General features: G+C 48.7%; 1 protein-coding gene across 2 annotated transcripts; it reads left to right on the top strand.

The window, feature by feature from the left end:
- Nucleotides 1–1,441: 1,441 nt before the first annotated feature.
- LOC122364509 (zinc finger RNA-binding protein-like) lies at nucleotides 1,442–24,823 on the top strand. Of its 2 annotated transcripts, none has more exons than XM_043334934.1 (15): nucleotides 1,442–1,584; nucleotides 14,745–15,055; nucleotides 17,043–17,195; nucleotides 17,667–17,878; nucleotides 18,209–18,391; nucleotides 18,953–19,124; nucleotides 19,310–19,543; nucleotides 19,720–20,105; nucleotides 20,994–21,190; nucleotides 21,385–21,556; nucleotides 21,842–21,980; nucleotides 22,867–22,958; nucleotides 23,546–23,641; nucleotides 23,822–24,176; nucleotides 24,328–24,823. In XM_043334934.1, the coding sequence occupies exons 1-15, from the start codon at nucleotides 1,535–1,537 to the stop codon at nucleotides 24,390–24,392; spliced, it is 2,817 nt and encodes a 938-aa protein (XP_043190869.1). In that variant the 5' UTR covers nucleotides 1,442–1,534; the 3' UTR covers nucleotides 24,393–24,823. The 2 variants fall into 2 exon arrangements, with proteins under 2 accessions (XP_043190869.1, XP_043190868.1); XM_043334933.1 differs by having other exon boundaries at nucleotides 21,842–21,983.
- Nucleotides 24,824–24,944: the final 121 nt, after the last annotated feature.

The following is a 24,944-nucleotide window of genomic DNA, read 5'->3' as shown; positions in this document are numbered from 1 at the left end:
GCAGTGCGCCGCCGTCAGGACCAGGCCCCAGCCGACCAGCACGCCGCCGCAGAACGGGCTGCCGAGCAGGTCGGGCTCGGCGACCGGCGGCGGCGGCGCGCCGTGCTGCGGCCGGCCGACCACCCGCTGCCGGCCGAGCAGCACCAGCCACGGCCAGCGGCCGGCCGCCTCCGGGCCCTCCGGCCGGCGGCAGAAGGCGGGCGGCGGCTCGTCGTCGTCGGTCAGCGGTCGCCAGTTGCCGTCGCCGTCGTCCCACGCGATGATCGGCCCCTCGGGACAGGGCACTGGTCCACCAGTCGAGCCGTCCGACACACGTGCGTCGGCGCCGGGGTAGTCGATGGGCGCCTCCACACAGGAAATAGCTGGATCGGGATCAACGAACTGTGCTGCCTCAGGCACAGCTGAAACTAAAATGCACTGACTTATTACGAACACAACCGCACTCAACTCGATTTCTCTGTTGCACTGGCGGAGCCTCATCGCTGGCAGCTGGATGAGGAGACACGTATTATGAACGCAACACCGCGGCGAGCTGCCTCACAGCTCTCTAACGCTGGGCGCACCCCCACCAAATCGCGTCTGACCAGTCTGCCCTGGATCAAGAGGTCGCGACCCCTATTCGACGTCAGCGTAACCCTCGCCCAATCATAGCGCAGCGCGCCGGGGGAGTACCGAGCGTATTCGTGACCAGCCAGTTGTAGCTCGCACGCTGTTCCTATGTAGATGCAGTTATGTTACCGCGTCTGACGGTAACTAGCATAGTACTATCATAACATCCAACATCTGCTTCTCATGTTTAACTGCCATCTCTGATAAACATTGCAAAATTAAGGCTCTCCAATCTCCATTCGATCAAATAGGTAATAAATAATAAATATAGCTGATCGACACCATCATAATCAAACATTGTCAATTTTCCGACATCTAAAACAATAGCAACGGCAGCAGTATTGTGATACTGATATCCAAAAATGCTTGGTCTTTGTATGTTGTAGAACAGAACTAAACCGGTGTAATCTTGACAAACCGAACTTCTGTGTAGCTGCTAGTCTGCACCGGTCTCTGACTCATGTTCTGACCCCTGTTTTTCTGGCAAAAAAAAAACTGATCGAGAAGTAAAGCGATCAAAGGGTCGCGGTTTTAGGATTTGGAATAAAGAAATATGAAGTTACGACAAAAGTAAGGCAAAAGTCGTGGCCTATTTGCTTTCCTAATTCTGTAAATGTCATAAGACATAATTTAGATGTTCGTTTCTAGAGAGGAAAATGTTGCTGAAAAATTGGACAACACTTTAGATGATCTTTTGTATTTCTAAAAACTATTTTGTGTTTCATTGGAAAAGAAGGCAATATTTTTTGTATTCTTTCTTCAAAATTCTTTCAATTGCTGTCAATTGCACCGCGTCCTGACCAGCACTGACACCCCTCTATTTTCTCCCGTTTCCGCATCCGGCGTCCTTTTCCGTCCGGCGTTCTTGGGGGAAGGTTGCCTGCTCGCAGAGCTACGAAAATTTATTAGTTTTACTGGCCAGGGCATGGCAGCAAATAATTACTTTGGGTTTACACACGGAGGAACTCAATACGGGTAAGTTAAAGGGACCCTCCCACCTTCAAAAAAGTTAATGAATTGGCATGAAAGTGATGTCGCTCGGTTCAGAAAGAGCAAACATGAATATCTACCAAATTTCATCGAAAAATATTCACCGGTTTTCAAGATATTAGACTTTTACTTTTGTTTACTTTTTGGGATCTCCGCTGTTCCTAGCGACTTTATTTGAAAGTGCGGCATTTGTTGCGCGCAAAGCAGCATATACCACCGCGTGCTGCCAAACGTTTTAGTAAAAGATTTAAAAATCGTTAGATCTCCGCTGACGTCACAAATTCTAAGGGGGCATACCAAAGCATTAGCCCCTTAGAATCCGAAAACTGCAAGTTTGAAATTCCATATCTCCGAATTAAAGCATTTTTCGATGTTGTGAATGCCCAAACCGGTATTTTCAGGCCATGGCCACCAATTTGGCTATCTCAACTCAAAACTAATGTTAAGGTGGGAGGGTCCCTTTAATTATAAAGGCAGGCTTGGGCGATGGCCGTTAGCCGGTGTTGGTGTAATGGCGAATCCAAGGATTATGCTGTAGGTACCGGTGGTTTTTGTGTAATCTGGGGTGCACTGTAAAAGCCTGTTTCCTACATCGCTGAGATGGGGCAGAATCAGGGCTGCGGAGTCGATGGATTTTCGGCGACTCCGACTCCGACTTCGGCTTTCAAAAACCAGCTCCGACTCTGACTCCGACTCCGGGCAGAATTGTCGACTCCGACCGACTCCAACTCCCGACTCCGACTCCGCAGACCTAGCACGGCTGCGGAGTCGACAGATTTTCGGTGACTCCGACTCCGACTCCGGCTCGGGTTTCTAAAATCGACTCCGACTCCGACTCCGGTCAAAACTGTCGACTCCGACCGACTCCGACTCCGACTCCGACTCCGCAGCCCTGGGCAGAATGTTTCATTTCCCGCCAGTCATTGTGTGCTGTGTGCTTCATGCTTAAATCCTGCTTGATGGGATCGATGCGCCGATTTCGTCTACATGCGGTCTGAAGCGAATCAGTCGGGGGAGGTTTGGTCAATCGTTGTCATTTTTAGCACGTGCTATTTTTGTCACACGTGCTAAAAATGACAACGATTCTGCTATTTTTGACAACGATGAGGCCGATTTCACTCCTCAGCGAGGAAATGAAGATTTTGGAAAGATAAACACTGATTTTGGAAAAGAAGTGCTGCCACCTGGTGCAAGACGAAGAATCCAGCTTTAATATGCCTGTTATTTGTATGGTAGTTTGTTTTGTGGCCTGAAGTTGGAACTTAAAATTGAAGCATCCGAAAATGATCGATATTGATCGAAAACATGATGTTGATGAAAAAAATAATATTTTAAGTTGAGAGAGGCCATTTTATCCAGATGCAGTAGTTTACTTCTTGAAATTATTTTTGCTAATGACGGCTGCTAATTATCCCTCATTACATGGCAGTCGTCGTAAGCAAAAATAATTTCAAGAAGTAAACCACCGCATCTGGATAAAATGGCCTCCTCTCTCAACTTAACATATTATTTTTTTCATCAACATCATGATTTCGATCAATATCGATCATTTTCGGATGCTTCAATTTAAAGTTCCAACTTCGGGCCACAAAAAAGGGTATACTTCAACGTTGGACTACCATACAAACAACGGCCATATTAAAGCTGGTTTCTTCTTCTTCCACCAGGTGGCAGCACTTCTTTTCCAAAATCAGTGCTTGTATTTCCAAAATCGTGATTTCCTCGCTGAGGAGTGAAATCGGCTTCATCGTTGCTAAAAATAGCTGATAGCGTTGTCATTTTTAGCACATGGTTGCCAAAAATGGCATGTGCTAAAAATGACAACCATTGACCAAACCTCCCCCAACTGGAATGGATTTGAACTGTGTTGAGTATTACTTAGTTAAGGACTGGATTTCGTCTACATGAGGCGGTCTAAAGCGAATGGATTTGAAGTGTGTTGGGTACTTATTTACTGTAGGACTGATCACCAATTTACTTTTGGTGCTATCCCCAGATAGGGAGAGAAAAACACAGGTTTAACTTCAGTTGTTTATATTAAACAAACAATTTTGATTAGGAAATATCAATTTTCCATGGCCAATTACATCAAAAACAGTTTCAAAACACTGATTCAAAACACTTCACATTCACACATTCAACATTTCAGTAGGCGGAACTATGGTCATGAGTACCCAAATATAGGAACGGTCCCATTTTTGGGAACGGAGTTCCTAAATATGGGAACGGGCGTTCCCATTTATGAGAACGGAAGGCAATTTTTCGGCCGTTCGCCCACTAAAACTCAAAAGTGCATCACGTCTCAAAAAAGTGCACGCTGATTTAAGTATCTACTAAATCTCCATAAAGTTATCTTTAATCTGACCGTGGAACAAGGAAATTGACCGTGGAATGATATTTTTAATGATTTTTTAAAAATGACAGAATGGTGGAAATATGGGTTATACGACATTTAACATGCAATTTTAAGGAAAATGAAGCATTTTTTACATTTTGAGGTCAAGTATAATAATTTTCGCCTGGTTATGAAATTTCATTCTAGCGACACCAGATGCTGACATATGCAAGCGAACACGCGGACAGTCCCGAGGTAATATTGTTGACTTTTGGTGTCGGGGCGATCGACCGCGTGGAACGTCAGTGATTTTACCGAACTACTGTTGTAAACTCAGTTTCAGTGGTTTAAAATCATTCATCTGTATTTTATCAGCCCTGAAAGACATATTTTATTTGGATGCTAGCTGTTTAGCGTTGTTTTATAAGCAGCGTCATGAGCGTGGTTTTTGTCTTCGGCGTTTCTAAGCATGATCGTTTGGGGGGAATTTCTCTGATATAGGTCGCTCTGTGTGGCTTATTTATAATTTTTATGCTGATTTCGATCATACCTCGTGCCCATCCTACCAGGCCTTTTGCCACTTACACTCATTAAGAAAGGAAAAAACTAGATTTTCATTGGGACTAGGTGTTTTGAGGGTGTAACATATTCAGCGTTCCCATTTTTGGATACTTCTTGTGCTCGTCAACTCTCGGTGATTAGCAGACAGGTGCTTGACATGTCTCCACCCTCGGCGCGGACGGTGGATATAGGTATGGAAGACCTTGTTGAACATCGCTGAGCGTTGTGGATTACGTAATCCTGCAGAGGGGGGCGTGCCCGCTGCGAGATCGACGGGAATAAAAGCGCAGAAGACCGGGCGAAACATGCAAAGGTCTTGCCGGAAAGGTCATCTGATGATTGTTGCGTTAACAATAATTTGCGACGTTGGACGTGATGCTTGTTAATGAAAAGAGCCCCTGAAAGGCGTCGGTGAAATCGTTCCCAATTTTAGGTACGCCGTTCCCATAATAAGGAACGCTTGCAGCGCCAGTGTACGAGAGCGTTCCCAAATTTGGGCTCGCGGCCCGGGTGATGGACTGCTTTAGAAATAGGGGAACGATTTGAAACTACGATGGGCCTTACAATATCAAACTCTTTCCCAACAATATTGAGACAACTATCAGGCGGTTCACGATCGTTTTATATTTTTTGGACGTCATTTAACAGTTCTTTTTCTTGTTTTAAATAATGCCTACATGGCGTTTCCATATTTGGGTTTATCGTTCCCAAACATGGGAACGAAAATGCGTTCCCGAAAATGGGTACGCTTGACCATAGTTCCGCCTACTGATTTAACATTCACATTCACAACATTCACAACACAACAGAAGTAAGCACCTCACCACTATGCCACGCAAACTACCTACCAAGATGCAAAATGGCACACTTTTTGTCTCTGATGCACCAGATATGTAACCAAAAGAATTTGATGTGAGCATTAAATACAAAGGGTAAAGGTAGAGATAAAGCCATCAGAAGATTACATGGATATTTTTTCACAAGCTTACATCATTTGGCATCCTGAATCCAAAAATGATACTTGTCTGGCCTAAAAGGAAAAACAAAACAATCTAACCTGACCTAACCTTGCCTACTTACCTACAACCTACCAACCTGCAACCTACAAAGTACAAACCCAACAACCTACAACCTTAAAGGTAGTGTGCCACCTTTGAAAGATTTCCCATTTTATTTTTCCTATGATAAGAAGCTTCTGTTTTTACCTAATATCGCAAAAAAAAAAAATCAAAAATGGGCCTGGAATAGTGCCTTTTTCGCCTAAAAGTTTATCGGTTTTTAGATATGTATAACAACTGTAGTGGGCTCTCCTGCAAACAGGCGTCGGGCAACAATCGCGAATGCGGCGCACTTGTGACAATAAGCAAAGGTCATTATAGAAGCTGGACAAATGCTGCAAGGAGAAGAAGAAAAGGAAAACTTAGCAAGTGTCTGGAAGAAAATCTATCAAAGACATGAAAACAAGTTAGAAGAAGTGTGGAACGATAGGGCGAAGCTAACCTATACTGCAGATCTGGAGAAAGAGAAACAGGACCAGATACAAATAAAAGGATATAGTTTCCCAATCACACTGAGAGAGCATATGGATATGGCCATGAACAGTAGGAAGAGGATGAAGAAGATGGAAGATATACAAATAACTGAGGAAGAAGTCACCAAATGTATAGGCAGGCTTAAGAACAAGTCAGCGGCAGGACCAGATGAACTCAAGCCAGAACTATACAAAGCTTTGATAAAAAATGACAAATGCTTGAAGATACTGACAGGCTGCTACCAAGAAGTCCTCGAGAGAAGTGACACGCCATCAGAATGGAAGATATCAAGGACGAAAATGATACCAAAGACGTCTAAGCCAACTGCCAAAGACTTGAGACCAATTGCTTTAACGAATGTGTCATATAAGATCTACATGTCAATTCTAAAACAGCGACTAGAAGATCATCTAGAAAGCGCAGAGCAAAAGTTAGAGACACAAGCAGGGTTTACGAGAGGAGGAAGGATAGAGGACAACCTTTTCCTATTACAGTACTGTGTGGAAGAAAGCTTTAAAATGAAGGCACCTCTGATTGTTACTTCAATTGATTACAGCAAGGCGTTTGATTCCATCGATAGAGCTAGGATGGTAGAGGTGCTCATGAAATACAAGATTCACCCCAAAATGATTGATGCTGTGGCAGCCACATACCAAGGAGACAGAACCTGGATTGAACTAAATGAGAACATTAAGTTAGAGATTTTAGTAACAAGTGGTATACGGCAAGGGTGTACAGGATCAACTGCTTTCTTCAAGCTCATGACTTATATCATCACAAAAGTAATGGAGGCAACAGAAGCAGGGTTCAGAAGCTGCAAATTTACGCTGCCAATCCTATTCTTTGCTGACGACGGGCTCCTACTGAACCATTCTATTGAAGAAACAAAGACTAGCATCAGAAGACTGACAGCAATTAGCAAGGAGTGTGGACTGGACATAAACAAGAATAAGAGCAACATTATCATATTTAATCTGAAAGAACAGCACAGAAGCATAGAAGATATTGAAGTAAAAGAAAACATAAAATACCTAGGTCTGAAAGTCACAAATACAAGGGATGTGTTCAGAGGGCAGAAGAGAATCATGATTGAAAAGGCACAAAAAATGGCAAACATGACCTATTCAGTAATTGCAAAATCATGCAACAAACTGCTGATTGGTAAGACCTACTGGAAATCCCTAGCGCTGCCATCAATACTGTACGGCTCCAGTGTCATGACAGTCACAGAGGAAGAGACCAAGAAGCTGCAAGTAATCGAAAATGGTGTCTACAGACAGATCTTGGGGGCTCCAAAATATGCACCAAATGCTGCATTGAGAGGAGAAATTGGAGCATCTCTGATGATAACAAGGATTAAAACTGGAAGACTTCAGTACATGAGAAGCATATTGCAAGGAAAAAATCAACTACTCAAAGAGGTGTTAACAGAAATGATGGACGAGGGCAAGAACAAATGGATGAAGGTAACCTATTCCATTATTAAGGAAGTCGGACTCAAAGTAAAGGATTTGTACCAGATAAGCAAAAAAGACCTTAAAACACACATGCAAAAATGGGATGGAAAGAAATGGAAGGAGGAATTGTTAACTAAGACTACTCTGTCCCTGTATATTGTCTGGAAAAAGGAGATGAAGGAAGTAACGTTTATTGACAACCAGCAAGCATCAACAATATTTTTCCAGGCAAGAGCTAACTGTCTTCCTCTAAATGAGCGCAAGAGATACAAGAAAGAAGACCCAAGATGTATGATGTGCAATGCAGAAAATGAAGACCTCGCCCACTTTATATTGAATTGCCCAGCTTACGAAGAAGAAAGAAAAGAATCAATGCATCTTCAGAAACCCTATGCAAAGGATATTTTAGGGATGTTTCTGTTTGAGGAGGAAGATATCGAAGAAAAGAAAGAAGTATTGTTTAAAGGAAAAGGGCCACCTTCGTGAAATATGAAGATATCGTTGTTTTTGATTTTGACATTATTATTTTTCATTTTCTTTTTAAAACTGGTGCCAGAAGTGCACAATTCGCGAAAAAGTATTTAAAACTATTTAACATATTGGTACTATGTTGATACTCTCTACGGCACCTACTGTATGATGGCATAGCGATGACGTCACACTCAAGCCAATCAGCGTTCAGAAGACAGACTCGTCGGATTGTGTCAGATAAGCTGATTGGTTAAAGCTGAGCTGGTTGGAGCTGATTGGTAAAAAACCAAAGCCTCGCCGCGGGTGGCTGTATTGTCGGATAAGAACGCATTCCTTGGATAAGAACGCATTCCTGGCGTATTTTCTTTTAAAATTGCCGATATCTACGAATGGAGGCCGAAATCGGCCGTAAGGAGGTAGACAGACAGGTTTTCGGACACGGGCTACAAGATGGCTATCTTAGTTTCAATCCCCATGTTAAAGGTGGCCCTTTTCCTTTAAGCTGTGGAAGAAAAGAAGACTGCTGGAAATAAAACAAATTTCTCCATCCTAATTGACCTTCATCCTCCCAACACCCAATCCTGACCCCTAGTGAGAATCCTAGCCACATAAACCAACCATAACAATGCAACCCATCGATCAAAGTAAAAGTTAAAGTTTAAGAAATCAAGGAGGTGCCGATACAAAGGCTAAACCTCCGATAACCATCGCATCGCATCGCATCGCATAGTGTTACGACCATACGACGTACGGGAATGAGTTATCAGCTGTCTAATCGTAGACAACACAATGTCGAGCCTTAAACTGTAAGCCCGTATTGGTATTGTTTCTTTTATTTGGCTGTCGAACATTATTTATGGTTTGAAATATGATTTTATGTAAAATAATTGATATGAAAAAGCCGTCTTATAAGTTATGACCCCATTTCACCACACGCAAGTGGCAGAAATGACAATGATCAGCTGACGCATTTTTCTTGGCCGAAGTCAGAGCGCGCAGCCCGACGCACCACCACCGCACCACAAAGTATGAGCAGAAGCCGCGCCCAAAGCCAGGGCCCCGGTAACGTGAGGTAGCCGAGTCGGGGCAGCGTGCGCTGACCCAAGCCGGGGCCGCAGCTTTGGGCGCGGTCTACCGCATCCCCGCGGGCAGCCCCGGGCTATCACATGACACCGGGAGGACGCGCGGCTCCGGCTTGGGTCAGCGCACGCTGCCCTGACTCGGCTACCTCACGTTACCGGGGCCCTGGCTTTGGGCGTGGTCTACCGCACCACCTAACAGGCGTGTTCGAAACCGCAGGAGCTGATGATGAACGGGTTTATCGAAACTTGATTGGATGAGCATATCGGTAATAGCGATTTCAGTGTGTGCATTTATTGTTCATAGTGGTGTGAAATGTGGTTGGGGTACGACCGACAACCCGTCGGAGCGAATTTCGCACTGGGGTACTCAAAATTTGAAGAATTTAAGACGTTTCCATGAGTTTTGAAGGTATGGATAAGTTCTAAAAATCCGGTTCTCCTTATCTGGGCCATTAACTCCATACGGTCCAAGAAAGCTGGCACACTACCTTTAAAGCTACAACCTAACCTAACCCAGTCCCAACCTAAAACCTAAATTTCTGCTGTTTCATTTGAATTAATAGCACCAAAATTGTAGTTTGGACCTCATCTTGACAAATACCATACAATGTACCATTACAACTATTTACACCCAAGGGACACTGGATTTTTTTTTTTGTACAAATTTATGTGGCAGGAACGCCACAAAAATTCCTTGTAGCCAAACTTCATCGCTGACATCCAGTGGCAATACAGATTCCACTAGGTGAGTACTGAGTACATATGAGGCCCAAACCCATCCAAAATTGTATCAAACAAACATAACCTACCATGCTTCTGGGAATTTGCTTGCTAGGGATGGGGAGGAGTCCTAGGTGATGTAAGGGTAAATAGATAAATGTTGGAAATGTTAGGTTAGAGTCCTGGTCTCCAGAGTCCAGGCTGACCAAAGGCAGGCCTGGATGTTGGAATAGAAAAATGTTGGAAATGTTGGTTATAGAGTCCTGGAATTGTCTCCACTGGCGCCTTTTCCAGAACTCTTAAACTTAACATTTTTCCATTTACCATTACCTAAGATTTCCCCTATTTTGTGGCCAAGCCCGGCCTTTGGCCGGCCTGGAGACAATTCCAGAATTCTAAAACCTAACATTCCATTTGCCCTTACCTGGGTTGAGATTTCCCCTATTTTGTGACCAAGGCTTACATCCTTATTTTGGTTCACATCCTTAGCAAACATGTTTCCAAATTATCCCCCCCCCAAAAAAAAAACCTGATATCCCACAGTGTCCCCTAACATGAAAATAGTTGTACCAATATATTGTATTTAGTACTCACATCAAATTCTTTTGGTTACATATCTAGGCTCTAGCGTGTCAGAGGCAAAACAATGCTCCGCCGCCGTTCGGCCCGGGGTGCCCGTCTGCCGCGCTGCCTTCCCGCCCGACTCGGCACCAGTGGTGGTGACCAGCAGCCGGCCGCTCTCATCGTCCAGACCAGACTCTCTCGGCTCTACTCCGGCGCAGGCTTGTGCACCTCCAGCCGCTCACAGTCCCAACATCCCTCTCATCATCCTTCGAGAACCTTACAGAATGCCCTTTGCACAATCACCCATAAGATTACAATTAATAACTTTAGCCCAGCCCGCCAGTCATGGCGTGTTCCCCACATTGACACTAACGAACTCGCAATGGTCACTATACAACCTTTACAAGAACATTAGAATTATGCTAGTCATTGGCGGCGTTGAAACAAACCCTGGACCAGAATTGTTTGACCACCTCAACATTGCTCACATAAATATAAACAGTATCACTGCAGGGGATAAAAAACACGAGCTTATGCAATTTGTAAGCATGAATAGTATAATGTTATGCGCTCTTACCGAAACAAAACTTGATGATACGGTTTCTCCTTCGTTATACCAGCTCGATAATTACCATGCCCCTTTCGTTCGACACAGAGATAGAAATGGCGGAGGAGTTGCGTTATATGCTCACGCTTCGTTACCGATAAAGAGACTTAGGGAGCTAGAGATCGGAGACGAAGAATGGATCTGGGCCAAAGTCTCGGTGCATAAACTTAGCTTGGTAATATGTTGCATATACTTACCACCAAATCAAACAACAGCCAGGTTACAACTGTTTATTGAGCGAATGACTGAAAGCGTTTCACTTGCACAGACCCACTCACCCACAGCTATAATGATATTAGGGGATTTCAACGCTGGAAATATATATCTAAATAGTACTGAACACAAGCATAGCGGCATCACAAACTTTGATCGCCAGCTCAACGACACTTTCAACATGCTAGACATGAAGCAACTCATATCACAGCCAACACGCATAACTGACAACGTCAGTAACCTGAGAGACTTAATTTTTACAAATAATGCTGACATTATTCTACACAGTGACACGCTCTCAGCATTCTCAACTTTGGACCACCTTCCTGTAACCACATCACTGCGTACAACACACAGTTCATCAAACACTGACGTTACGTTTAAGACAATCTGGGACTATACGAGACTTGATGCTGATCTTTTTACCAGACTTCTTATAGACACGGACTGGGATCATATTATCGACAATGACGTAGATATAGCAACGGAACAATTCACATCTGCCATCTTAAAAGCCGCCGAGACATCAATACCACATAAGAAGATACCAGTGAACCAGCGTAAAAAACCATGGGTGACATCAGACTTGATTAAACAAATAAGAAAGCGTGACAGACTCTTCAGACGGGCTAAACAGACTCAGACCACTTACGACTGGGAAAGATGGAAATATCAGCGTAACATCGTAACGGCGGTAAACAAACGACTAAGACAAACCCACATACAAAGCCAAGTTCAGAAACTCTTACAGCACAAACAAGACCCGCACAAGTACCACCAAACACTTCGCAAATTAACAGGTAAGACAGTTGACAGCATCATTCCACCGCTAGAAACGACTGACGGAAAAGTACTGACAGACGACTACGAAAAGGCGACATTGTTAAACGACTACTTTGCCAGTCAGGCAAAGCTCGATATTCCAAATTCGCACACCGTACCAATGGACAACATAGGACACACGACGATTCCCACCCTCGGTACAATTGAGACAACTGAGAGAGAAGTCCTACGAATCTTAAACTCCCTTGACTCTAATAAATCCACTGGCCCGGACAAAATCCCAGTAAAAATATTAAAATTATGTGCACTCATCATAGCAGGCCCACTTTCGAAATTGTTTAATAAGTCTCTCGCGTCTGGAATTTATCCTTCAACGTTTAAACAGGCCAATGTGAAACCCATATATAAAAATAATGGATCACCATCTGATTATACCTGTTACCGACCCATCAGTCTTTTATCTTCCCTTTCAAAAGTTTTTGAAAAAATTGTCCACAAACGCATTTATGATCATTTAACAGAACACTTATTATTGACTGACAAACAGAGTGGATACCGGAAAAAGCACAGCACGGAACAACAATTACTTTATTTGACCCATAACATGCACAAATCACTCGACTCAGGCCATGACTTCACAGTAATTTACCTGGACATATCAAAATATTTTGACAAGATCTGGCACCAAGGACTATTATACAAATGCAAACATGACTTTGGCATAACTGACTCACTGTTAAAATGGTTGACTTCCTACCTCAGTGACAGACGACAACGAGTGCAAATAAACAACACCTTTTCGAACCAACAAATTGTTAACGCTGGCTGTCCTCAAGGCTCTGTACTCGGACCTCTCTTAGCCTTAATGTATCTTAACGGAATTCAACAAAACATCGACAATGAAATTTTACTTTTCGCAGACGACACATCTCTTCACGCATCCCACTCAACGACAGACCTCCACGACGTAGAACTTTCACTTCAACGCGACCTTGACGAAATATATAAATATGGCAGAAAATGGGCAATTACATTCAACACAACAAAGACAGTCCAGCAAACATTTTCACGTAGAAATAATTTCACAGCACCACGTCTCACATTTGGTAGGAATCCCATACCCATTCATGAAAACCACACTCATCTGGGATTAACATTCTCCAATGACCTACATTTTCACCATCACATCAACAAAATTTGTAAAAAGGTCAACCAATCACTAAGCCCACTATATCCAATTGCACAGTACGTACCCAGGCCCATTCTCGACCAAATTTATAAGACGTATATCAGACCACACTTCGACTATTGCGACACAGTATACGACGGACATATCACGACACACGACGCCATGCGACTCGAGAGACTACAAAACAGAGCGGCAAGACTCGTGACAGCAACCTTATTTAGAACACCAACTGACAAGCTTTTACTCGACTTAGGGTGGGATAGACTATCGACGAGAAGACGCATGCATAGAATAACACTTTATCACTCATTCAACAGCCACGAAGAGTACACACCACAATATATTAAAAATACAATGCCTCACACACGCGCTGAAAACACCGGACGAGTCTTAAGGAATGCCAGTACACATACAACGACACCTAGCCGGACCACTTCGTACCATAATTCATTTTTTCCATTAACGGCTAAACACTGGAATGATCTCCCCGAAACCATCCGATCCCTGCCACGAACATCCTTCAAAAAGACCATTTCTGAGCGGCTGGGGGTGACCAAGCCTCCAAAATTTTATGAAACTGGGTCTAAATTGGGAAATATTTTACACACAAGACTAAGAACCGGAATGAGTCACCTGAACTCTCATCTCTTCCAAATTCAAAAAAGTGAAACATCAATGTGTGCTTGTGGCTTTCCAAACGAGAACGTTCGGCATTATATCCTTGACTGTGCACTCTACGAACCACTAAGGCTAGAAATGTTTCAAACTATTTCTTATCAAATAGGTATTGAGCTAAATGAAATTTCTCCTAAGCAAAAACTTGACTTTCTTATTCACGGTGAAACTCTGGACGATGAGAGCGGCTGCGCGGTCGCACATCTCTTTCAAAAATTCATTTTATCATCAAACCGGTTTACAGAACACTAAATTCAACACCAAGATACCACCTTGATCTAGGTTGTCAGGCTGCGGTTGGACGTGGCGCTCCGGACTGACCGTGCGGTGGCTCGCGCACACTGCTTTACTGCTCGGTGTCTGTCGTGGCGGCGACAGCCAACTCGTATGCTTTGAGTTTTGCCTATCAAATGTTTTCTGTATCTTAAGTTTAGGATCTCATCTGGTATGTTTTTGTCTGTTTGTTTGTATTTTCTTCTTCCAGAGTGATGCTCAAACTCAAGCGCTTTGCGCTTTTGCATCCCTCTGCTGCATTCTTCCGGAATCTTTCTGTCTTTGATAATAAACATTGTGTGTGTGTGTGTGTGTGTGTGCTCACCATTTTGCATCTCAGCAGTTTGTGTGGCGTACTGAAATGGTGTGGTTTTTTATATGTTGGTAATTGTTGTGAAGGAATGTGTTGAAATTGTATTATGTAATTGACCATGGAGGATCAGTGTAACTTTTAAAAAAAGTGCTACTTTTAGGTACGAAACTGAAGTATCGCCCACAACATTGAGGTTTATCATCTCCTTTTTCTTAATTTAGTCTGAATGGTTGAATGGGCGGATTTGAGGAATCTGCACACTTTGCCTGCCTGCACACACAATCTGCCTGCACTTTGCTAGGGGTGAATAGTAACATTACATAACCGTTAAAATATTGAGATGGGACTAACCTATTGGTCTGTGTTGCAGTGCTGCTGCTGCTGCCGCAGCCGGTGCCGCAGCATACCAGGCCACGCCGGCCGCCGGCTACGCGGCCGTAGGGCATACTCCGGCGGCGGCGGCGACGTACGCTGCGCAGCGCGCCACCACTGCCTACGAGGCGGCGGCGGCCTACCAGCCGGCGGCGGCCACTAGCTACGCGGCCACGGCCAGCTCGGCGCCCACCTACGACTACTCGTACACGCGCGTCCAGACCTACGACAACGCGGCCAAGACGGCCGCCTTCTACCCGCAGCCGACTAGCACGTCATTCTCGGCGGCAGCCGACCCGGCCTTCCAAGGTGGGTGCGAACTCGGAGACAGTTACGCAGAGGCATATCACGCCAAAGGTGTACGATTCTGTCTCTCTGAGCGTGAACTATCGTGCAGTTACTTCAGTACTGTGCTTAGTTTTTGCATCCATGGTATTCCAGGCGGCATCATTCCATTGCTTTGACTGGTTGTTTTGGATGCAATATTGACATTGCTGAGCAAGTAGACTGTGAGTAGGTCTCCTGACAGTCATTGGTTGGCAAGACACTGCAGTTGCTTACACTTTGTGCATGTTTTCTTTTTTTGTTGGGGCCGGTAAGGTTGTACAATGTACATCCTGTTAAGTACCATCTTTCGCCGATAGTGGCACTGTTTGTCGCTGATCTTCCCAATTGTGTTTACTTTCCTTTGAAATTCTTGAAGGATGGAAATTTCTTAGGTGCACAATGGCCGGAAATATCCATCACACATGTTGAACTGTTGGAAAATTGACACCTATTTAACCCCCGCCGAAACTGTTGGTTTTCTACATACGCACCGGCTGAGGGGGATGGTACGACCCCCCCCCCCCCCCTTCGCCGTTTCACCTCTGATGAAGCTAGATTGCGGAAAAACGAGCGCGTGCGCCGATACGAGACGCAGCGACTGAAAAACGATTTTAAGGTCTCGGGTCAAATGACGACCTTTTAGGTAGGGTCATGCCCGAGGCACAGGTTCGGTTGTTGGTAAATAACCTCGCAAACATGACCGCAGAGTCGTGATTTCGGCACCATCGTGTTCGCCTCACTCGGGTGCTTCGAATGATACACTTTTTGTTCGGGTGAGGTCAAGTTCAGATGTTGACCTCTGATCAAGGTCAGGTCAAAGCCCCCAGGTCACGGAAACGGTCGAAGGAGGTCATATTGTATATCATTCGATTTGGTAGGTCTTCCCGAGTCCATTGGTGGCTTTTGCACATCGCTTTTTCAATTTGAGCGAGAGTTATTGGCGAAAAGCTTATGACGCATAGTGATGTCACGCAAGATCAACAATGCAGAAGTGAAGCATGAGATCTTGCAAGCAGTGCATGAAATCACGATTCCGTGGGCTTGAGATAGTCTGAATTCGTTCCCGTCGCCAAAATAGCGGTTTTCATTTTTTCCCCCATTGACTTATGTGAGCTCACCTGACCGACCTGACCTCATATGGCTTTTAGGAAAAATCCGAGAAATACAAGTTGCGAGGCCTCTGTATGATACTAGTTGCTGCAAGTTTCATCTCCCTGTAAAAGCGGCTCTGGCACTGAGGGCGCTGCGAAGTTACGGCATCTGAGGACCGTGCAGAGATTCACATATGACGTCTTAGGTCAGTGACCTGACCGGAAAATGTGGTTGGTGTCACAAGATCCGGCTTGAATCAAAGGTTGAGGTATACCAAGTTTCAGCTCTTTCGCCGGCGTGATACGAGCTATCGCGAAAAATCCAAAGGGGGGACGGCACCTCCCCCCCCCCGGTCGGTGAGAGTTAATAACTAGTGTTTTTTTTTTTTCGCGGAAACGCCTAAGGAGCCCCCAGAGAAATCGATCGACATGAAAATTATGCTGGATCGTGCAAGTTTGGCCTCCTGGCGTTGTCAGAAAAGCAAGTAGCCGTTGTAAAAAATATTAATGAAACTCGCCTCCTAGTTCGCGCGTTTTATTATTGCGCACATAATCCGTGACAGCCGGGTTGACTTTCCGAATAGCAGTTCGGCGGTGCTATCAAGCTTCTACTTGATACGTGCAGAGTGGCTAGGCGCCTGGTCTCAAATCAGGCCAAAGGCTCAAACAAGGACCTTTAAATCGGGAAGCGCCAGCCAGGAACTTTCATTTTAGTTCCCTGATGCAGATTGCTGAATCCGACAGCGTCCTACAACGAACTCGGCAGGGTTAACTGATATTTTTCGAACACACCGAAAGACTCCGTGCCCTGGCTTTTGTGAATCGTATGTGTCTGTAAGGAAAGCAACTTTTGCCAACCATGATTTTCCTTCTTGCAGCTAAGTCGTCCACGACGTATACGGCAGGTTATCAGAACGCGGCCGCTCGTCCGGCCGGTCAGGCTTCCAAAACGTACAACTACCCGGCGGCCGGTGCCGCCCAGTCTTACACGTACCCGAACCAGGCAGCCGCCGCCGCCACGGCCAACAAAAGTGAGTACGTTGCCCCCCCCCCCCCCCATTCATTATCCGTGCACTCCCCGCGACACGCCGAGACTATGTAAGTTTGCTATGGAATTTCATATTTGCTTGATATGAAATGGTGCCTTATAATCAAATTGTACGTAACGTGTGCATGTTAGTGTGTTCAACGGGTGTATGCTTTGTTTCTATTATTCAGAGTGACCGCGCCACAGAAGTCAGCGGCCGGCCCGTGTACTGGGCCGGTGGTGTTATGTCTGTGGCAGACCATGGCACGGCCTGTCGGGCGCGGCTCGGGCCCGCCGTTCTGGTGGTCCCGGACCGTGTCCTGGCTGTGCCGGCCCCGAGAGTAGGACCGCCCCGCGCACGAGGCGGCCCTTAGTTAGCGGGCGTACAAATTGTTATTGGAATCTTGATGCGCAACGCTCCGTTGGCTGTAAGGCCGTCATCTGACCGTTTCGATCCGTCTCCCCTGTCTGGCAGACTACAGCGGGTATGACGCGGCACTGTACAACGCGGCCACGTTGTACGTGCAGCAACAGGCGCACACGGCTCCCAAGGGCGCCGGCACGTGGAAGGCGTCGCGGCCCGGCGTCGGCGCCGCGATCGGCCAGAAGCCCAAGCTGAAGCAGCCGCCCAAGCCGCAGCAGCTGCACTACTGTGACGTGTGCAAGATCAGCTGCGCCGGACCGCAGGTGGGTGTCGCTGTCTACTGCCCGCGGCTGTGGGTGCGCATTCTGCGTGAAATTGAGGTTGGATAGTGACTCCGTTCAAATCCGAGTCCGAAGTCCGCAGTTGATAATTGGACAAGCTTCGGTCAGCAGCACTCAAGCTTTTCAGGCTTGCCTGCCTTGGCATGTTTGATATACAGTAGTGCTACATCACCTGAGAACTACTGAACATGTGCGTGTATCGCTGCACATGTTCCAACATTCTCAAACAGTTGTTTAATTTGTTGTTCGTGTTCGACCGCACAGTTTATAATTGTGTGGTCACATATTTTCTACCTGCCTGTATTTTTTCAGACGTACCGGGAGCACCTAGAGGGTCAGAAGCACAAGAAGAAGGAGTCGGCGCAGAAGCAGACTGCGGGCACCACGCCGAACGCTCCACGCGGCGGCAACTCGCTGCGCTGCGAGCTGTGCGATGTCACCTGCACTGGCAGCGACGCGTACGCGGCCCACATCCGCGGCGCCAAACACCAGAAGGTGAGGCGAGACGAATATACCACAGACTGGAGTCAGTTCTGCTTTACTTTTGTTTGGCATTGAGAGGCAAAATGGTAGCTCGTCTCCTCCCGCTTCTGTTTTAATTGGCACTGCGATCGCTAACATTGATTACGTTAGCAGAGCGCTGGAACCGTATCAACCAACCATTACATAATGGGATATAGTTGTTGGCTCAGTTGTGACATTGCTTCTCGGCCTTATGGCTAAGATCAAAGTGCTAACATGTAGTTTGTTGGCCGGCGCGGGACCGGGACACCCCATGGTTGGGCAAGGAGCCGGCTGGCGTTGGCCGGCAGTCCTAATCAACCGTGGTACACGACCGCTATCGGCCCAGGAAGATCCCAGACTGAGCGCAACTGCCAGTACTGATTCATGCCTGGGATACATTCATTACAACACATCGCTTAATAGCCGCGCCTGGCATCGACTTTCTGTGTCATTCTTTCCGCGCTATAGACATCTATTCCTGTTGTAGTTCTGTTTTATACCATTGCATCTAGCTTTGTTCGGACAATCACGCGTCTATCGTCTGTCGGCCAGGTGGTGAAGCTGCACACCAAGCTGGGCAAGCCGATCCCGTCAACGGAGCCGGTGGTGGTCCCGGGGAAGTCGACCACCACCACGGCCAAGACGGGCGCGGCCGCCACCACCGCCGTCACCAAAACCACTGAGGTCACCAAGGTCGTCGCCACGCCCAAAATAAACTTTGTCGGTGAGTGTTCCGCCGTTGAAATGAGACTTGTAGGTGAGAGACTCAGTCTATTTTTGCATCACCGTTTTTTCACCAAGTAGTTAGCGAGAATACGAGATCGTAGATACCCAGCCAGAGTGGCGATGAAAACTAACAGTTGCCTGGCCCAGTGCGGGGTGTCTGATCGTGGTTCGTTTTGCTGACAGGCGGCACCAAGCTGACGACCACCACGCCGACGGCCTCGGCAGCCGCCGCGGGCACCGCCGTCAAGGAGGAGCCCAAGGAGGCTGCTGCTGCTGCCGCTGCCCCTGCCGCGGCGACGGCGGCGGCGCCGGCAGTGGCGCGGGACGACACGGTGGCAGTGGCCGCCGCCGCCCTCGGCGAAAAGGAGGTGGAGCCCGTGGGACAGGAGTACATCGAGGAGATCAAAAACGAGGAGGGTGAGTTGTTACTGGGAATCGAATGTACTAACAGGGCTTTCGCGATGATTGTTATCGTAATATATGAAAGGTGCTAATGATCTACAGACTGTCATTCTTTGAACATTACCGGTGCTTATTGAGCATGTCCTTGAGCGCATGGTCGTAATTAACATCGTTTGACTGTGTCTTTGTAGGTAAGGTCGTCAGCTTCAATTGCAAGCTGTGCGAGTGCCGCTTCAACGACCCGAACGCCAAGGAGATGCACATGAAGGGCCGCCGGCACCGTCTGCAGTACAAGAAGAAGGTGAACCCGGAGCTGATAGTGGAGGTGAAGCCCAGCCTGCGCCAGCGGAAGCTGCAGGAGGAGAAGCTGCGCCGCCAGCAGATGCGCGAGGAAATGTGGCGCCGCCGCGAGGAGTCGGCCATGGACGACGAGGAGCGCATCTACTGGGAGGAGCGGCGTCGCTACGAGGAGGAGATGGAGTACTTCGAATGGTGTCGGCGCGGCGCCGGACGTGGCATGCCGCCCTTCGGGCCCATGGGACCGATGGGACCGCGCTTCGGACCCATCCCGCCCATGGTGAGTGCTCGGGGCCGGGTCAGGGAAGGGCTGGGTCGCTGCCAGGTATCGCTGAGTCCGGTTAATCTGGGGATAGGCCGGAAAGGTCCTATCTGCAGTCCGATCGGTTAGGGTGGGGATGGTTAGGGTTGGCGCGATCGGTTGGGATGGGGATTAGTGGGGTCGGCGTGCCTGTATCTCCGGTCGGTCCTCGTGGCCCGTGGGGGTCCAAAAGAGGTCCGATGTATCCCCGGGGTAGGGAAGGTGTCCTATCTCCAGTCCGATCAGTTGGGCTGGGGATTAGCAGGGTCGGCGCGATCGGGTGGGAAGGGGATGGGTAGGGTCGGCGTGCCGGTATCTCCGGTCGGTGCCTTTGTGCCGCTCGGTCGTTATGGGGGGGGGGGATTAGGAGGGTCGGCGTGCCGGTATCTCCGGTCGGTGCCTTTGTGCCGCTCGGTCTTTGGGGGGGGGGGGGGATTAGAAGGGTCGGCGTGCCGGTATCTCCGGTCGGTGCCTTTGTGCCGCTCGGTCGTTGGGGGGGGGGGGGGGGGATTAGAAGGGTCGGCGTGCCGGTATCTCCGGTCGGTGCGTTGTGCCGCAGTCGGTCGTTGGGGGATTAGTAGGGTCGGCGTGCCGGTATCTCCGGTCGGTGCCTTTGTGCCGCTCGGTCGTTTCCACGCCACAGCCAACACCAGCCGCGCGCCTATCGTTGCCGCCGGGTGCGTCTGTCGCTCCGGCGGTCGGATGGTGCTCGGTACATTTTAGCTCTTCATTTGAGCTTTTCTTTACCAACTAATTTCACTGTAATTAATCGAGTCTGACTGAAGCGGTCTTGTAAACGTGGACGATTTCTGCTCGTAAACTTGCAAACCAGCTCGGCCTGACCGTACCCCGTTGTTCCGATCTCAGCTGCGCCGTCCGGACTCTGCCGACGACCGGCACGTGATGGCCAAACACTCTGAGATCTACCCCAAGGACGAGGAGCTGAACGCCATCCAGAAGATCGTCTCCAACTCGGAGAAGGCGCTGAAGATGGTGTCCGACGACATCGCCGAGGCGGACGCGCCGAAAAAGGACGACGGCACCGCCACCGAGAGCAAGGACGAGTGAGTACAGGCGCCGAGGCGGACACCCTAAAATTCATGCATTTTATTCTTTGTTAGGCTTGCTCAATTAAGCCTGTTGAACGTGTGTTTGCACCATTTAGCGTACTTGATCCATCATGGTGGTTACCACGACAGCTACTGGCTACTGCCTATGACCGGTGGCACGTGACTGACCGACGCTCGCTCTCCCCCAGGGATGGCAAGGAGCTGCCTCGCACGCTGAAGGGCGTGATGCGTGTCGGCGTCTTGGCCAAGGGACTGCTGCTGCAGGGCGACGCCGATGTGCAGCTGGTAGTTCTCTGTGCCGAGAAGCCGACACGCACCCTGCTCGAGCGTGTCGCCAATTTGATGCCCAAACACTTGGCGGTGAGTCGTCTGGCGCGGGACGGAACCCTCCATGGTTGGGCAAGGAGCCGGCTGTCGTTAGCCGGTAGTCCTAATCAACCGTGGTACACGACCGCTATCGGCCCAGGAAGATCCCAGACTGCGCGCCACTGCCAGTACTGATTCATGCCTGGGATACATTGTGACACAGGAGTCAAGGCATGTGGTAGATGTTTTGATATTTCGTAATGTTTTCTTATTCGATTTTTTCGTAATATTGTTTCGGCGACGCCCCACGTAACGTCTCCGTCTCCGCTGGGCCGGCAGACGGTGACGCCCGACGAGAAGTACGCGCTGAAGCTGAGCGTGGAGCAGGCATCGCTCATCATCACCAACCAGACGGAGCCGCAGATCAACGTCACCGTCACACTGACTTCCCCGCTGATGCGGGACGGTGCCGCCGACGGTGGTGAGTGGGCGCGGGACGGCCGGCGCCGTGCAGCGGCCCAAAATATCGACCCCAGACACCGGACCCCGCTCCCGTCCAGACGGCTGTTCAGCCAGGCAGCAGTGCTGCGCAGCAGAGTGGTTCACTTCTATAATTATTTTGAACCGTGTGGCTGATGTGTCACGAGTTTGTTAACGTAGTGAATTTACCGGTCTTGCGAAAAGGACGAATGTCTGGAAGCGTGTCGAACCTTCCGAATCCGGCCGTCCTAAAATCACGTATGATCATCGAAAGTGTGATAAGTAATTTGATTAAAGTAAGCCCGAAATCGTACATATGATGCCGAGTTGGGCTTTGCCAGTATTTTAGTGTACCCCGTTTCCCGCTGTCGCCGGTTTTGGGCCACTGCGCTGGTGTGCGAGCTGTGAGCGCGCCGTAGGGACGGCGGGCCGTCCGGCAGCGACGTCCACTGAGAGCCGACCTTGTCTTCTGCAGGGTGCTGGAGGCGGCTGAGCCGCGCGGCCGCGCATCACACATGCGTCACTGTCGTTCGATTCACTCTCGCTGCTCTCAGTTTGCCCGTAGTTGTGCACTGGATGCTTTGCTTGATGATACGAGGGTCGGGATTTTTCACTTGTGTCCAAAATGGTTCCGTGTGGTGCTAACGCCAGCTGGTAATCATTTTGGACTGCTTGTTTTCTCATCATGTGTTTGTTTCATTCATTCACAGAACGTAGTGTCATTTACGATGTGTTTTATCGAGCCTCTCGCCCTCCCCTCGTTAGTAACGTAATCGCGAATTCGCATCTGAGTATTTTACGTATTTACTGCAATCATCATGCTTGTTTCGCGCGAACGACAGTGACCCAAGATCATGTATGATGCGGGGCCGGTTCGTTCGCAGAGCCAACTGCCTCCAAGGACCCGCCAGACGTCTTGGACAAGCAGAAATGCCTCGAGGCCCTAGCGGCTCTGAGACATGCTAAATGGTTCCAGGTCTGGACACACGCCGCCGAGTCACTCGCGCCGGAATGACGTGCTCACTTGCTGGTCTTAATCTCTGTTCTTCTGCAGATATTTTATCGTTTAAATTTGCACGTCCTTCTGTCGCGGAGCTCACACCCATTTTTTCAGCCTTATCTCTGGGCAGTGGGTTGTCTGGTCGGGGTGGCGGTGTCGCGGCGTCCGCCGGCGGCAGACGGCGGTCGTCTAGCGGCGCGGCACGGGGCGAGCCGTCCCGGTCCGCGCCGCTCGCCGGCCGGCCGCGCTGCCGTCGCCGGAGCCGCCGGGTGGGCGGGTCCCTCTGACACAGCCGGGGCTCTCTGCACCGCTGGCGACTCGTAACGTAACGTAATGTCACGTCACTGTCGGGCGCGCGGGCGGCTCGGCGCCGAGCCGCCTCCAGAGCCATGTTTTTGTCACTCAGACCAGAGTCCGTCGCAGAGAGCAGTTCGGTGTGTAGGCTTCACATAAGGCTGGAAAGATAGTCGGTCCTGTCGGCCGCGCGTGTGGCGTTGGTGAGCCAGTGAACCGTGTCGTTACCATATGGTAGTAACAACCCACCGTTACCCTCCTCCGTGCAGGCTAGGGCCAGCGGCGTGCAGAGCTGTGTGATCGTCATACGCATAATGCGTGAACTCTGTCAGCGCGTGCCCACATGGACTCCGCTCAACACCTGGGTGAGTTAAATTTGCTCGTAATGTCCGATTGGCATGATCTGTAGAGAAAAATAGCAAATATCCTTCAGAGATTTTGTATCGGATAGTATGCATTTCCACGTCTTTGTGTGACCGCTAGGCGGTGCTATTCTTTGTTGGGTGCTGGTACCGTTGATTTGACTCGCCTGTTGTCTGTGTCAGGCGCTGGAGCTGCTCGTGGAGCGGGTGGTGGCCTCTGCCGGCTTCCCGCTGGCGCCCGGCGACGCGCTGCGCCGCGTGCTCGAGGCCATCGCGTCCGGCCTGCTGCTGCCGGGCACGCCGGGCCTGATCGATCCGTGCGAGAAGGAGCCGGTCGACACGCTCTCCGGCCTGACAGCCCAGGAGCGCGAGGACATCACGGCCTCGGCGCAGCACGCCCTGCGCCTGATGGCCTTCCGACAGGTGCACAAGATCCTCGGCATGGACGCCCTGCCGCCGCCCAAGTTCAACCGCGGCAAGTTCAATCGGAAGCGGCGGCGCGACAACAGCTGCTCGGGCGAGAACGGCGACTCGGAGGGTGAGTGACGGACGGAGGGCGCCGCACTGGGTGGGTTCGGTCAGCGGCGCGACTGCTGCCCTCGCTGCTGTGAGCTGGAGCTCATTTTTATTATATTAGCGCCTGGGAAAGTTTAGTTAGATCTGACCCTCACCGGCTTTCCTTTTTGCAGGCGGTGATGGGAAGAAGGACAAGAAGGAAGATGAGAGCGAGGCGGCAAAGGCCGATGCCAAGTGATGACCCAAGTTCAGTTGCGGCTGGAGACTTGTGCCGTCAGAGGAACTTTGGCGTGTGGATTTTTCCGGCGCCCGGTCCGATGGGCGCAGCTTTGTTGTCCACTTTTCTGTCTGTAGCTGTTGTTTCTGAAACACGCTGCACGCACCACTCAGTTGGTCACTGTATAATAAACATCTGTGCGTTCAGTAACCAAGAGAAGGATGGTGGTGGCGAGTAATCTCTCCCCCAGTCACCATATATGTGTTTTTTGTGCTGTGCTATAATTTGGTCGACCCCGCCAGGGTAACATCTTGGTATGCGGAGTAGACCACTTGTAATATGTTATATTAAGTCGAGTGCAAGTTTTAGACTTGCGGCATGTTAGGTCATTGTAAGTTCAATTGCTTGTGTCTGTAGTACAGTGGAAATACACAAATATGTGATTGTGTAAAGGCTCTGTGTTATGGTGAACACATGCTGGGGCACCAGGAACCTGTTGCAGTCTTTCCTAAGGTACGTTTTGAGCAAATTGTTCCGTCCATTGCTCTGTCCCTTCTATGTCATTTCCTGTTT

Source organism: Amphibalanus amphitrite, unplaced genomic scaffold, assembly GCF_019059575.1.
Source record: "Amphibalanus amphitrite isolate SeventyFive unplaced genomic scaffold, NRLGWU_Aamphi_draft 000680F_arrow, whole genome shotgun sequence".
Lineage (NCBI taxonomy): Eukaryota > Metazoa > Arthropoda > Thecostraca > Balanomorpha > Balanidae > Amphibalanus > Amphibalanus amphitrite.
The sequence above is the reverse complement of the archived record's forward strand: the minus strand, read 5'-3'. Positions and strand labels throughout refer to the sequence as shown.